This window comes from Pempheris klunzingeri, chromosome 17, assembly GCF_042242105.1.
Source record: "Pempheris klunzingeri isolate RE-2024b chromosome 17, fPemKlu1.hap1, whole genome shotgun sequence".
NCBI classification, from domain to species: domain Eukaryota; kingdom Metazoa; phylum Chordata; class Actinopteri; order Acropomatiformes; family Pempheridae; genus Pempheris; species Pempheris klunzingeri.
In genome coordinates, this window is record NC_092028.1 from 11,701,668 (window position 1) to 11,715,735 (window position 14,068).

Consider the following 14,068-nt stretch of genomic DNA (forward strand, 5'->3'; position numbering starts at 1 on the left):
CTCTTCTCTTCTCTTCTCACCACATTAACTTTGGTTCAATATTTCCATATTTCAAGTGTTGGCACAAAAATCTCCTCTGCATACTAACTCTGCCTCACACCAAAAGCTGAAGTGTATATGTATAAAATATAATAACGGTGGTGGTAGAAGAATTGAAATCCTTTACTCAAGTAAAAGTAGCAGTCACAGCTGTGAAAGTACTCCACTAACAGTAAGAATAATAATGATGATAGCTTGAATTTATGTAGCGCTTTTCAAGAAACCCAAGGACACTTAAGAAAAAGTACTCGTGCAGTAAAATGTTTCCTGTCATTGTTTTCCCGTTATACATTACATTTTCTGGTTAATATTGCTGGTGCATCCATGTGCATGTTGCATATTACTATTGCAGAGGGTGCTAACTACTTTCCGTACCATTGGGTAGTTTAATCTGCAGCAATGCATCATGGTCTGTAAGATCATTTGTTTGTAGCATTGCTGTCCTGTGAGAACAAGGTATCCTTAAAAGGTCAACCATTACACGAGCTCGGTAAAACAGCCCAATGCATTTTCTAGCTTCTCCAAGGGGGTTTTAAATAGTTGATTTATCTTAAGAAGAAGGAGAATTTAATTAAACCCATTAAGGAGAACTTAATCTTTAAATGTATCATCTCGACATCTGCAGATTCAAGGTTTTCACCGGACTTTACGATGAAAAGTTGCCTAAAAGTGAAATACTTGTTTACAAGTATGCTTTGAATTTGTACTTATGTGCAGTACTTGAGTGTTTTGATACCATAGGCTATATACTATTATTGGGTTATCATTACCTAACTGTTAACATGTAGGCAACATATGAATGATGGAGAGAGTAAGCATTTTAAACACGTTTTTTAGGCAGTTTAATTAATAACGGTTCATCCGAGTGTTTTAACTGATCGTAATTTGTATGCATACTCTATCTAGCTATCAGATAAATGCTCAGGAAGAGTGCAGCATTTGTCTGAATTGTAGTGGGGAGGTATAAATTAGCAAGAAACAAGATAAAAAAGAAAAAACTCTGGTAAAGAACAAGTCTGCCAAAAATTATATATGTTACTCAGCTACTTTCAGCCACTGCAGACCATTAGTAGCTCCTCGATACTGTATGCATATTGTTCATTCTCCTAGGAAAGAGGGCCTTTTACCCGCCTATTAAATTACACCACATACTCCGGAGGACACATAATATGCAGCAGAAGAACAATAACTTACAAAACAATCATAAAAAAAAAAGCTTGAAATAAGGTGTTTGGTACCCTGCCATGTATTGAAAAGAATGTTTTCACAGTCACATCTAATTTTGGCTCAGCATCCAACCCCGCGAAGAGGTGAAGTCGCTCGTTTTACAAAGACGCCAACTGAGACGAAACAGAAGACCCAATGTTTTTTAGACTTTCTAGTAACTCAGCAGCTCTTTTTAAAGCAGCACAGATTATGGATCCAGTCCTGTGGGGGGAAAAAAAGTGCTTTAACCAAATGAAAAAGTCCCATCAAAAGCAAACTTTTAAAGCTTTAGCATCACTGCGGCGCACAAACTAAAGGGTCAAGGGTGACTTCGCTGATAAATTGAGCTCAGGCTTGCTGGCCACACGGTCTATGAAAGAGGCTTTTACAGACATAATAGATCGGCGGTACTATATTTCGATCATTAACTGGGCAGCAGTGTTCGGACTGGGCTTTTTTTTTTTTATAGCACTTTTACTCCTTGTATTATAGCTCTGACTCAGTGGACTGAGAATGGACTGTGCTGCTGTGCTGAACAATCATTTAGTTCCAATGAGCCAAAGAAAACAATCTGTTTACTTGTACGCTTCAATTCCCGAGCGCATTCATGTACAGAGCCACTGTTTACACTTTCATCGTCCCCAAATACTGAAATAAAGAAAAAGAATTTACAGCTACAGGCGTCACTACAATCAACAGTCAAGCCATGACTACAATAAGAAAGCAGAGCGCTGCTGCAAAGCTATCCACAGCCAAAAAATTCCACTAGTGACATTTAGTGTATCAGCTGAATACAACTGTGTTAGAGCTCAGACATCACTCTTATTTTATGAGTGGGGAGTGATTGTTTTGGATTGACTTTTCCCAGGCTCTTGTCTCCATCTCCGCAGGAGTGCTTAACAATCTACTTTACTATTCTAGTGTGCCAATGCAGGCTGAGAGCTGGAGCTATTTTCTGCTGCAGACATGTTGGATGTCTCACGCCTTTTACCTCACCCATCTCCTATTAGAGCTTTCAGCAGCCTGCGACTGTGAGACTTCTTAGTTTAAATCCCCCTTAATACTCGTGTGAGAATGCACATCACACACGAATTTTATGCACACATGAGCTACTTTTCTTCCTCACACCTGTCTGTGTCTGTGAGTGTGTGTGTGTGTGTGTATGTGTGTGTGTGTGTTTTATTTTCTCTCTGTCACACAGTCTCTCTCATGCAAACTCATAAACCTATTTTTCAATTACGTGTGTGTGTGTGTGTGTGTGTGCATATGCAGCAGTCACAGATTAACATGCATTTAAACTGGCAACCCTGGTTTAATGAAACTCACTAATAGCACCAGGTCTCTCTCTCTATCTCTCTCTCTCTCTCACACACACACACACACACACACACACACACACACACAAGCCCCCACTAAGGCCATCATTCTGCCATCTCTGCTGCTGTGGAGCTGTTCCATAGGGAGCCTTGAGGCTGAATTATAGCCATCCACACACCACATTACAGTAGGGATGTAATGTGTTGCTGTGCGAGAAGGGAGGAAAGAACTAATTTTCGAATTGTTGCTGTTGATGCGGGAAAAATCCAGTTTCATCTTTAATGAGAGCTTGAGAAAAAAACCAAAAAAAAAGGAAAAGTCACACATTTGAACCTTTTCTTAAAGGCTGCATCTCTGTGGAAGAAAATCAGATGTTTGTCTCCTGTCTCCTGTCCACAATACAAAAAAAAAAAAAAGAAAAGCACAGATTGCAGTTTAAACACTGGTGGAAAAATGAGCTCTGGGCTACAGGAGGAAAAAATAATGTAGGCTACAAAAACTGCATGGAGCAGTCTCTCTCTCTCTCTCTCTCTCTCTCTCTCTCTCTCGCCCTCTCTTCCTCCATCTCTCCCCCTCATTCTGCTTCACTATTAACAGGCTGGATTTTGCCTGAATACCGAGGACATGCGCGCTGAAAAGGGGGAGGAGGTGTGAGGCAGACTGCTCGCTTCTTCTTCTGTTTTGACTCCATGATCACTCAATTATGGTGTGCGGAACTCTCATTTTCTGATCGCCTGTTCTAGTGGAAAAGGAGAAAAGTGAGGACCTTTTTTTTTCTTTCTTCATTTACATACATGAAAAATTATCTGACACTTTTGTTGTTTTGGAGCTTTCAGTCTCTTACGGAGTCAGAGTAGTGTTATTAGATTTTTCTAATAATCGATCGCCCCCGCCGCCACCCTGAAGTTCATTGTTATTATCTTGGCCGCCGGGATGGTGGCCTTCATCGGAGCGGTTATCTGCATCATCGCAGCCGTCCACACCGGATCCTCCAGGGCTGCTGCGGCACAACAGCAACCAGCAACCGACAACCAGTCGCTGCACCCGGACGCGGCGGCGCAGAGACCCGCTGCGGGCGGCTCCGTGGCCCGACCCGGATCTTTGGGCGCTCTCCATGGTTCTGAAACACCCGATTCAGAAGCACCGACCTTCAACATCGGGCTCAGCGGGCTGGACGGAGTCACTGGCCTCACCGGGCACGACCCGACGGTCAGTCGACTCATCTGCACGCCGATCCCCGCCGGGGAGTGCAACCCGAAAAACTTTCAGCAACAAGCGGATGACCCGTCGCTGTACGCGGGAGAGGACTGGGGCTACCTGAGCACCACCGCGGAGGAGCTCCGGCAGACGGTCCTGCAGCAAAAGGACCAGATATTAACGGACCAGCGGACCATCAGAGAGCTGACGGGGAAACTGTCCGAGTGCGAGAAGGGGCTGGACGGACGGAGCACCGGCGCGGACAAACGCGAGGGCGCTGCGGGGCTGCTGGGGGGCAGAAACGCGGCGGAGAGGACGCACCTGGAGCGGATGATGGTGCGGGACAGCCCGGCTTCGACCCACGACAGCGTCCACTTGCTCACCGTCAGGGCCGTGGATGAACTGGAGCAGGCTATCACACAGCTCAAAGACCGCATAGAGAAGCTGGAGGTAGGTGGAGTGTGAGGAAAATCACACTTGCATCCACATAAATCATCTGCTGCATGCAACTAAAACAATAGTTGAGGATTAATCAACTATTAACTAATCAACTATAAGGAGCAGCCTTTAGTCACCATATGATGGCATTCAAAAGACATAAAGTAGGATCTCCCTATTATATTAATACTAATATATAGCTCTTAGTGGTCTGATGACAGCTTTGAATATCAATATACTATAACTCCAACTCTAGCTACATGCTGCTGCCATAAATGATCATGAGAGCTGACATCCATGGCTGTATTTGCCTCCTCTTCACTCTATAGTCCATCTGAGAATTTCTAGGCACATTTCTAGGCATGGTTTTCAATACTGAATGAGAACAAGTGAGTTTTCCTAAAGGCTTTATGTGTGTTATTGGATGTTACCAGGCAGATACCATTTTTTAGTAAACAACAGCAACATCAAGTGAAGCTTTTTCTGACACAACAGTGGAATCTAACATAACTAATCTATAGAACAAGCTCCTCCCCTTTGTCTGCATACTTACAGCATAATCAATTAAATGGAAAATTAGAATGATGTCAATTGCTGATAAGATCCACGTGAATCCACACACACATATACCGATTGCTCGGGCGAGCTTGCTAATCTGTCATGCCAAGAAACCAAACTGAGATCGAAAACGGAAAGAAAAAACAGAGGTGAAAAGTGAGGCAGGGAAGCAGAGAGGGTGAGGAAGGAGAGAAGGGGGGGGGGTGATAAAGATAAGTGGGGAGGAGAAGAAGGAGCAGAAGGAGGAGGAGGTGGAGGAGAGTAAATGGCAGAGTAACATGAAACGTGCCCTTATCTGACCAGAATCCGATGATGTATAACCTAATTTTTGGCTGAAGAAATCCCATCCATAATTCATGGGTTGCCTATATTTGTTAAAAGCGCAGACTAAACGTGCTTCTCTGCAGTATAGTACTCCCCACTCGGTGGTAGTTTATGTAGGACATGTCTGTATGGGTCATTTTCTTTGTATAATGTGCTCACATTAGCACAAACAGTCGTGTTGTATTAATATTCCACTGTCAGATGAAAACCTTGACGATGCGAAGAATGGGATTATCTCCACGTCTGACACCTTTCAGGAACTGAGCAACTCGCACATTTTCCTGCAACAGAATGAGATTTGTCACAGGTCTCAGGCTGATGCGTAGTTAAACATAATAGTGTACATAATAGTGTACTCCCCGCTGTGTCTTTCCCCATCCAAATCATGTTTCTGTGTACACGAGGTACTTGGCCTACTTCAGTAGCTCAGTGTGGTGTTTACATCATATCCTGTGTACTGGTAAATGCACAAGAAGAACACTCATCTGGGAATACTAGTCAGGTCAAATAAGGGTGTTAAATTCCTTACCTTAGCAGCTTTCCTCTTGCATGTGGTCTGCTCATGATTGGTTTCCTCATTACGCCTCATGTGCACACTCCAGCAATACCACTCGTTTTCTTTATCACACATTTCTGTACAACCAGAACAGCTATAAGTCCTGGGTCAAACATGTGACACAAACAAGGCGATATGGTTGCAAATGGTATAAATGTGCAGGTGACACAGTCTCTGATTGCAGTTTAGTAGTCATGATTGTTTTTGTTTTTTTTTCAACATCAGTATGATTTTGAAGAGCAAGGTCTTCTACCTATGCTGTGCGGCTCATTTTCTATTTTATTATCATCATTTTTTTCGATTGCTCAAATGAAAAAATAGATGCTCTTGCTTTCATGCAGTGGCAGCGTGGACTAAATGACTATGTTTATGCATCTCTAATTATAATATTACTGCTGTGTAGTTCTGTCAACATTTAAATTGCTCAAAAATGCAAGAATGTCAAATGCAAAAACATAAAAAAAAAACATGAAGCTGTATTATTGAAAATACTGCAGAAAAACCAACTACCTATAACAAGATTATGGCCTATTCCATCAGTTGCTTGCAAAACAAGCCATGTGCAGAAATGTCTAAAATCGTGGAAACCAGCTTAATAAATGTTTGACATTTCCCTTGTTTCCCAAACCAAAAACGTGATCCTCATGGTAGCCACTAGTGCAAAAGTCAGAAGATCATCAAGTCATTGGGATTCATCATCTGGGAACCATGAATGTCTGAATAAAAACAAATGTTGAGATATTTACAGGGGTTAAAACGCGCCAAGGCTATGTGTGTCCTGGATGTGCACAAAAAGCCTGCTGTAGGAGCACACAGACAATACATACATATACGTGTCAGTAGATTGTATCAGTTGGCAGCGACAAAGGCAGTAAAATAATCCTCTAAGGCGACTTCACCTGTCAAAGCACACCCACTAAAAGTGCTTGTTTTTTCCTCTACAGGGGTCTAGAGTCCTTTTTGTTTGACCAGAATCATCATCATCATCAACAATCGTTCAAAGGCACCAGACACCACTGACAAAAAACAGTGACAAAAAGTTTTCCCTTGCAGAACACGAGAGGTGCTACTCTGGTTGCTGTGACGGGTGTTTTAACACATTACTCTGGTTCCAAACTAACTATTTAAAGTACAATAGAAGTACAGAATGAGGCAACGGTAGACCAGCAGCTCTTGTGTTTTGCAAGGTAAAATTAAGTTTTTTGTCAATGGAGTCTGGTGGCCTGTTTTTGGTTTAGCAAAAAGGATCTTACAGGTCTGTCTCTGTAGGGATCCTTTCTGTTACGCAGCCCGTTCACGTCCTCCAGCAGAGGCGATCTCCTGGGCCAAAACCTCTTGTACCTACCAGCACAACATTTGTAAAAACTATGGCCCAGAGTTAAAAATACAGGAGTTATACTTTAATGTGACATGAAGGCATGTCATAGGCTGTTCAAGGACTTAAGACCACTCATGATACCTTCATCGCACGTACGACACTCTAGATTGATTTTGTATGTATGTACTAGAGGATATTGAAAATGTTTTCACTGGAAATGTTTTGACATCTACATATGTAAGTACCTGCCTTCGGGTGTAACCTCAGGCACGATAGCAGAACTGTCAAATAGATGGTGGAGAGCGGAGATAACTTATCATGCCAAGACTCAAGAGACTCTCTGGAAAGGTCTATATATCATTTTAGATTCAGTTTTTAAAGACACCAACTATAACAGTAAATGTGTTTGCGCTTGCTGATAGTGGCTTTTTACCACCTTTTGATTTATTGGTGGAGGTGATGCAATTTTGTTGCTGATTTTCACCACAAAGATGAAAGTGTTTCTACGGATGAAGTGATAACTCTACGGAAAAAACATACTGATGAGAGCAGAGCATTACGTAACCTTTCATGCATCGTGTGTCTTTTTAGAGACAACAATCGATACCTGAACTCTTTAAAAATCTTTGAATATACACTTGTATAACATGTTCTTTTTTTAAAACCAGGGTTTACATTAACTTCTGTCCTATTCTACAGCATGTGTTACCATTTCAAACTGTCTCAGTTTCACATAGTAGTTATTATTGTATGTAAGCACACACTGTATGGCTTATATATATAGTTCAGCGTACTGTATGGGTATGTGTTTTCTGTATCAATTTCTATATTAGTGTCTATGTATTTCTGTAGCATATCGTCAAACATTATACTTGGCAAATATACTGTACCACGCAGGTTTCAGGAGTCTGTATTTCCCACAATCCTTCCCTGGTGATTTGAGTGTTTATTTCAGTGAACCATTATGCAGTGGGGCCCTGCAATTTGTTGTTGTCTGAAACAGTTTGTCCTCTTGACAGTCTTTTTACAGCTAATTATGTGTTCTGTTATGCTTAATTGAGAAAAAAACCCCGTAGACACGAGATGGCTCAGCTCACTTAAGTTCTGTTCATAGCCAAAACTTCACTTCTATCATCTTCTCTGTGAAATTCGATGTCACAACAAGAGCGTTAAAGGACACGCCCTGCTTTTGTCATGCCTCGTGTCTGTTCGATCGGTATGCAGCGAGCTCCCAGTTAGCTTAGCTTAGCATAAAGACTGAAAACGGGGAAATGGCCAGCACTTTTGAAAGTCTACTTTCTAATTAACACATTACATCTAAGGCCATCAAAGGTGTAAAAACAAAATATAATATGGGGGAGGCACAACAATTTGTGTTTTATGAGGGACAATTTCTTTACAGACAAAATATTATATTGACTACAGCACAGTGAACTGAATTAAATCAGCCTTTAGATGCATCCTTATTTCAGGGTTAGGGTTAGGGTTAAGGTTAGTAATGTTTCAGAAAAAACTATTATTAATTAGGTCTAATAACTTTTCCTTACACAGGCATGCAGTCAAGGTTATGTTCAGAATCATAACTAAAGCTTGGATGTGTTTTCATAGTCACTACACTATATTACCTGAGTATTTTCACTTTTAACCTGTTTTCATTCACTGCGTCCCTCCTCTGCAGTCAGACATTGGCCCATTTCCTCACAACCAGACGGACAGCATCACCTCAGGAATGCCAGAGGAAGGCGGGATGTCTGGCGGCCCAGAAAGGTCGGCCGATCGCAGGCACAGAGCTGATGCTGACAGGCCTTGGAGGATGGAGGACTTGGAAGGGGAGCTGGAGAGGAAGATGGAGTTGCTGGACAAGGAGAGAAAAGCCCTGAGACTGGAAACAGAGAAACACAGACAGGAAATTGACCGGGGCATCAATAAACTACACCACCGACTCTCAGGGCTGGAGGAAGGTAGGTCTTAACAGAGAAGGTATAAAAAGAAAAAGCTAAATCAGAATGTGTGCGTGTGTAGGTGCAGGTGAATAATCTGCAAATGAAGATATAGCAAACGGGCATACAAAATGCTGAGAGAAGTGATTAATCACTTGCATCTTGCTTCAAGTAACAAATAATGAGAAATAATCCGGCATAAAAGTTACCTCAGATGTTTAATTTTTTTATTACTCTTAATAAAATCAAGCAACTTGATTTCTTTATGATGAATAAATGATGTTGAACTTATGTAAAAGAGAAAAAAAAAGCTCAGAAAGACTGTGAAATTCATGTCCTGCTTAAGAAACACATCACATGTTTTTATGTGAAGAAAGTGCAGATACAGTATATGAGAAAAGCAGGAAAAGTATTTGATCCTCTTGTCAGATAGATGACTTTCTCCTTGCGTTCTGTATCACTTCTTATGTTTCCTTAGTCATGCTCTCTCTCTCTCTGTTTTCCCAGGTATCTCAGGGCATTCTTTCCCAGAGGGCTACAGACTGTCTTTCCCAACTCGGACAAACTACATGTACGCCGTTGTGAAACACTCCGTCCCAACACTGCGAGCTTTCACCATCTGTTTGTGGCTGCGGCCCGCAGAGGGAGGAATCGGGACGCCTCTGTCTTACGCCGTTCCTGAGCAACCCAACGAACTGGTGCTGCTGCAAGGCCTGCACACCCCCACTGAGCTGCTCATCAATGACAAGGTACTGTATCAATACATCTGCATCTACTGTATTTTTGTCCACTGCTCACGGTACTGTAGAGTCCACCATTACAAGTACATGTTTTGCAGAACGTTATTTTTATCAGTCGAGATGTTGAATGTATGCATTTGTTCAAATATTGATGCTGTATATATTAACATATGTTAATATCTGCAGTTACCCCAGTTATTGAATATTGACAATCATTAGCGGTATATTATACAACATATTGGCAGTACAGTACAGCATACATTATAAATTTTGCATGTATTTCAAATATATGTAGATTTTATCCATTCAAATGTATTTAAATATGCAAAAGTGATTTTTCAAGCTTGTTTTTGATGAAAACAGTAAGGATAAGATAAATGAAAGATAAATGTTCAATCTTAAACACAGAGCATTTTATAACATTCCCATACAAGCAAAGTGACTGGATCCAAGTGTCCTCTTCTTTGTTTTTATGGTAATTTATTAACACCATAGTAACCCCCTCGATGAGTTTCACTACTGCTTTCTCCAAAGCTCGCCTACTTTCTGAGATTCTTTCAGTAGTACTGTACATAAAAAGCATTACACTCTTGGGTAGAATTTTAATGTCTGTTATATAAGAAATATTGCACTGTATTAGCATACAAATAAGCAGAATGCATCAAATGAAAGAGCCAATTTAGCAGACAAGCTAAATAACCTCATTCATGTGGGGAAATGACAAGCTAATGTGCCACCTTGACAGCATCGCAGGGTGGTGTAGTGCAGCGCAGTGCCTTCAGGTGTAATTCAATGAAGTCATTATGGTAATAAATGCCTGGAGGAAAGTTCTGTGTCCTTGGAGGTAGCACAGTGTCTTTGGGACGGAGGGACTACTGTAAAACAGCAAGCTTTTGAACTTTGCATAAGTGAAAGAGAAATAAGATGTCAGGGGGTCGTCAAACAGCGACAGAGCTGAGCAGAGCCTGATGACACCTTTCTCTCGCATTCCTAGGTGGCGCAGTTGCCTTTAAACCTCTCCAGGGGCAGCTGGCAGCACATCTGTGTGAGCTGGAGCCAGAAGGAAGGAACCTGGCAGGCTTACCAGGGGGGAAAGCTGAGGGGCGAGGGTCGCGCACTGGCAGTCGGACACCACATCAGACCTGGGGGAGTGCTCGTCCTAGGGCAGGAGCAGGTGAATGCATGGACTAGGGTGTGAAAAACTGAATGAATGATGCTTTAGCTGATTGTAGGCAGTTAGGGCTGGCATGTTAATCCAGAACAAATCTAATTTGGTTTGCCCTTCCGGCTACTGCTGACTGCAGCACTGCAAGCAAATAGTAGGTTACTCACTGCAATGGGTGGTGTGTTACTGTCTTCTCCATGAGTTGTAAATAAATGTAGCACTTTCAGAGCCTTGGTGAAAGTAGACACAGTAAATCTACAAATCTGATTTACTTTGGAGTATGCTGCAAACCAAAGTGTGGAAGTGGTGTACTATGTTGTAGTGTTGGGTATATAAAGTTCCTGTGTGCATAATGGTTACAGACGTAATAGCCTAGGGGACCCTCATCCAGAGCCAAAAGAACTCCTTTCCTCTCCTTTATTTCACAGTTTTGCATTCATACTGGTCACGTCTCTCACATCTCCTTCATTTTCCCGAAAGTCCACAGTCTTGCCCAAGGCAGCATAACAGTTGAACCTGAGCCTGTCTGTGTATGAAAGTAAAATGATTTTTGTCTTCAAGCTTTCTGTCTGTAATTCATCTAACTTTTCTCTTTTTTCTCTCCAGGATTCCCTGGGAGGAGGCTTTGACTCATCTCAGGCCCTGGTTGGAGAGCTGTCCCAGGTGGGCCTTTGGGACCGGGTCCTGTCTTCCAGCCAAGTGGCCAGCTTGGCTCGCTGCGGCAGAGTAATCCAGGGCATTGTGGCTCCCTGGGCCGAGAATGGAGTTGAGGTTTACGGTGGAGCAACCAAGGACCCGGGGGAGCCATGTAGTAAACACAACAGGAGTTCACAATGACCAGTGGGTGGGGGTGGGCTTTGAGGAAAGAGAAAGTGAGAGAAGGGCAGAGGGAGGGATGAAGTTGTAGCTTTTTGAAGAAGATGGGATTCCATCTGCCCAGTAACACTGACTGACTGACAAGTATGTAAAATTGGAAAATGAATGCTAAATATTTACATGTCGTAAGTAAAGGCTTTGCATTCATATCACTAAACTATGTTGTGATTGGTTCTAACTCCTCCCTGCACTTTGTTACCAAGCCAACTAGCAGGGAGATCAACTATTGAAAGCAACTAATGTAGCCTATACGCTACCATTAGTACCTAGCAAACAATTGAACCTTATGCTAGCCATTGATTAATTAGTGCCGCAACAACATTGCGGCAGTTAGCCAGTGTGATTAACTAGCTAACAAACTTTATCTATCCCTTAAAGGAATTGTGAAACATGTTGGAAAATACGCGTATTCACTTTAATCCCGAGAGTTAGATGAGAAGAGGAACACCATTCTCGAGTCTGTACAATAAATATGGACCAATCATCAGCAGATGACTCGCTGGGGTCTTTATCATAGACTGTATATAAGAAGTGGACGAAGCCACAGTGACGTCACCCATCGGTTTGTGGACCCCAGTTTTGAAGCCTCGAGTTTCGCCCTACAAGAGTCGGCATCTTGGTTTCATAGCCATCGCCATCTTTGTTTTTTGGAACCAGAAGTGACGTTCGCTCCACGAAGTCCACCTCTGATTCTTTAGTCACTAAACCTAAAGCATAGCTATTGTCTATTTTTCTCAAAATGGGACCATAAAAATGAACATCAGGCTGTGTTGAAGGCTTGTAGCTAGTGACTGAGAACATAAACTCATTAGAAAGGTGTTTACTGAGGTAATAAATCTAGTGAGAATTAGGGTCATTTTCTCATAGACTTCTATTCATTCCAGCAGAGTCGCCCCCAACAGGTTTAAGGCACTTCCATATTAGGCTAATTTTTCATACCCGGTAGCTACGTCCACTTCTTTTGTACAGTCTATGGTCTTTATGCTTAGCTTAGTTTGCCAGCTGCTTCATACCTATTGTACTTACACGTGAAAGGTATCGTCTGCAAATTTCCCAAAACATTTAAACTTGTCCTTTAAACTGCAAACCAGCTGAGTTGTGAGACGCCCAATAAATTCACAGCTGTTGTAGCTTGGGAGCTGTTCACCTCCACTATGGCTGCCAGAAGTTGTGTCAAGCCAGCTGAAATCCCCCCCCCCTGAGTGCAGCAGGGTCAGAGTGAAGTTAATTAAGAGCCACAACATCTTTCGAGTTGGGAGGGAAGGTAAGGCGATGAAAAATGTTCGAGAAAGTGGTGGGAATATTAAGTAGTAGATGGCAACAAGGAGTAGATGATGAAAGAGAAAGGAAAGTTGGAGGACAGGGGAAAAAATCCATAGATCAGGCACTTTGAAGGAGTGATGCTACATTGTTTTCACCGTTGCATGATGTATTCATATACTTGTAATGTCTTGCCACTGCAATGTGCAGCTCACAGCTCGAAGTTTCACAAAAAGAGGACAAGGTGTCCTGCAGCCAGTGCTGGCAGGTGGCTGTCTTTGTGTTTGTCTATAAAGGCCTGAGGGTCCCTTTTGTTCCCTAAATAAGTTACTGAACAAATCTAAAACAAGAAGTCTTATTCCCTAAGGAAATCACCTCCACTATCAGAATCTTGCTCCTTTTGGGGTGCATTTTACATATTGTTGACAAGCTTTAGTCCCATTTAAGTCATTCTGGGTGAATTCAGAAACTTTATGTTAACCAAGGACATATGTCTCATGATGTCTCAACTTTGCTTGACCTTGCTGTACACTTTGTTTTCTTTAAAATCATGGACTTGAATGCCACCTTCAAACAGTCATTACATATATTAGTGTCAAGTTTATACAATGCACTCACAGTAAGTTTAACTTTTCTTAGATGCTGACTGTTTATGCCTTGCAATTTTATACATGCAGCCACTCAGTAACATGATTTGATGAATTTACAACCTTCAACCTCCGACTCCTCCAACCTTCCTACATTCCATGCATGAGTTTTGATGTATGTTTGCGTCGGTGCATCAAGTAAGTTTCTATAATTCCGTCACTGATCATGTTTTGTGCTCCGAAAACATTTTGATGATTATTCTCAACCAATGTATGAGACGTGATGTTCAATAAAAATCCATTTCAACAGTTCTAAACACCGGCTCTCTCTAGCGCAACAATTATCCTTAGTGGAAAGTGCCTGTCAGGGTGTTTGTACCCGCATAAACAAATCATCAAATGTATTATCCTGACGGAAAAATTCACACTGCGAGATATTTTGAACTAATTAAGCATCAGTGTTTCTGAGAGTTCTCTGGTGACTTTTTTAGCATTCAAGAGGTTTGATAAGAAATTCGAGAACACAGACACAGTCCTGTGCAGTGCC

The 14,068-nt window shown here is 42.0% G+C and overlaps 1 protein-coding gene across 1 annotated transcript; it reads left to right on the forward strand.

Moving 5' to 3' along the window:
• The first annotated feature begins 3,468 nt into the window (after positions 1-3,468).
• On the forward strand, positions 3,469-11,635 carry nptxra (neuronal pentraxin receptor a). The gene is made up of 5 exons (XM_070848398.1): positions 3,469-4,209; positions 8,632-8,914; positions 9,401-9,642; positions 10,628-10,807; positions 11,405-11,635. Exons 1-5 carry the CDS (start codon positions 3,496-3,498, stop codon positions 11,633-11,635), a joined length of 1,650 nt encoding a protein of 549 aa, XP_070704499.1. The 5' UTR covers positions 3,469-3,495.
• Positions 11,636-14,068: the final 2,433 nt, after the last annotated feature.

What these genes read in the sequence shown, in the direction of transcription:
- nptxra (XM_070848398.1), top strand. Translation starts at nt 3,496, where the DNA reads ATGGTGGCCTTCATCGGAGCGGTTATCTGCATCATCGCAGCCGTCCAC. An exon ending in ACCGCATAGAGAAGCTGGAG is followed by an intron (nt 4,210 to 8,631) that starts GTAGGTGGAGTG and finishes CCTCCTCTGCAG; the next exon opens with TCAGACATTGGCCCATTTCC. An exon ending in TCGTCCTAGGGCAGGAGCAG is followed by an intron (nt 10,808 to 11,404) that starts GTGAATGCATGG and finishes TTTTCTCTCCAG; the next exon opens with GATTCCCTGGGAGGAGGCTT.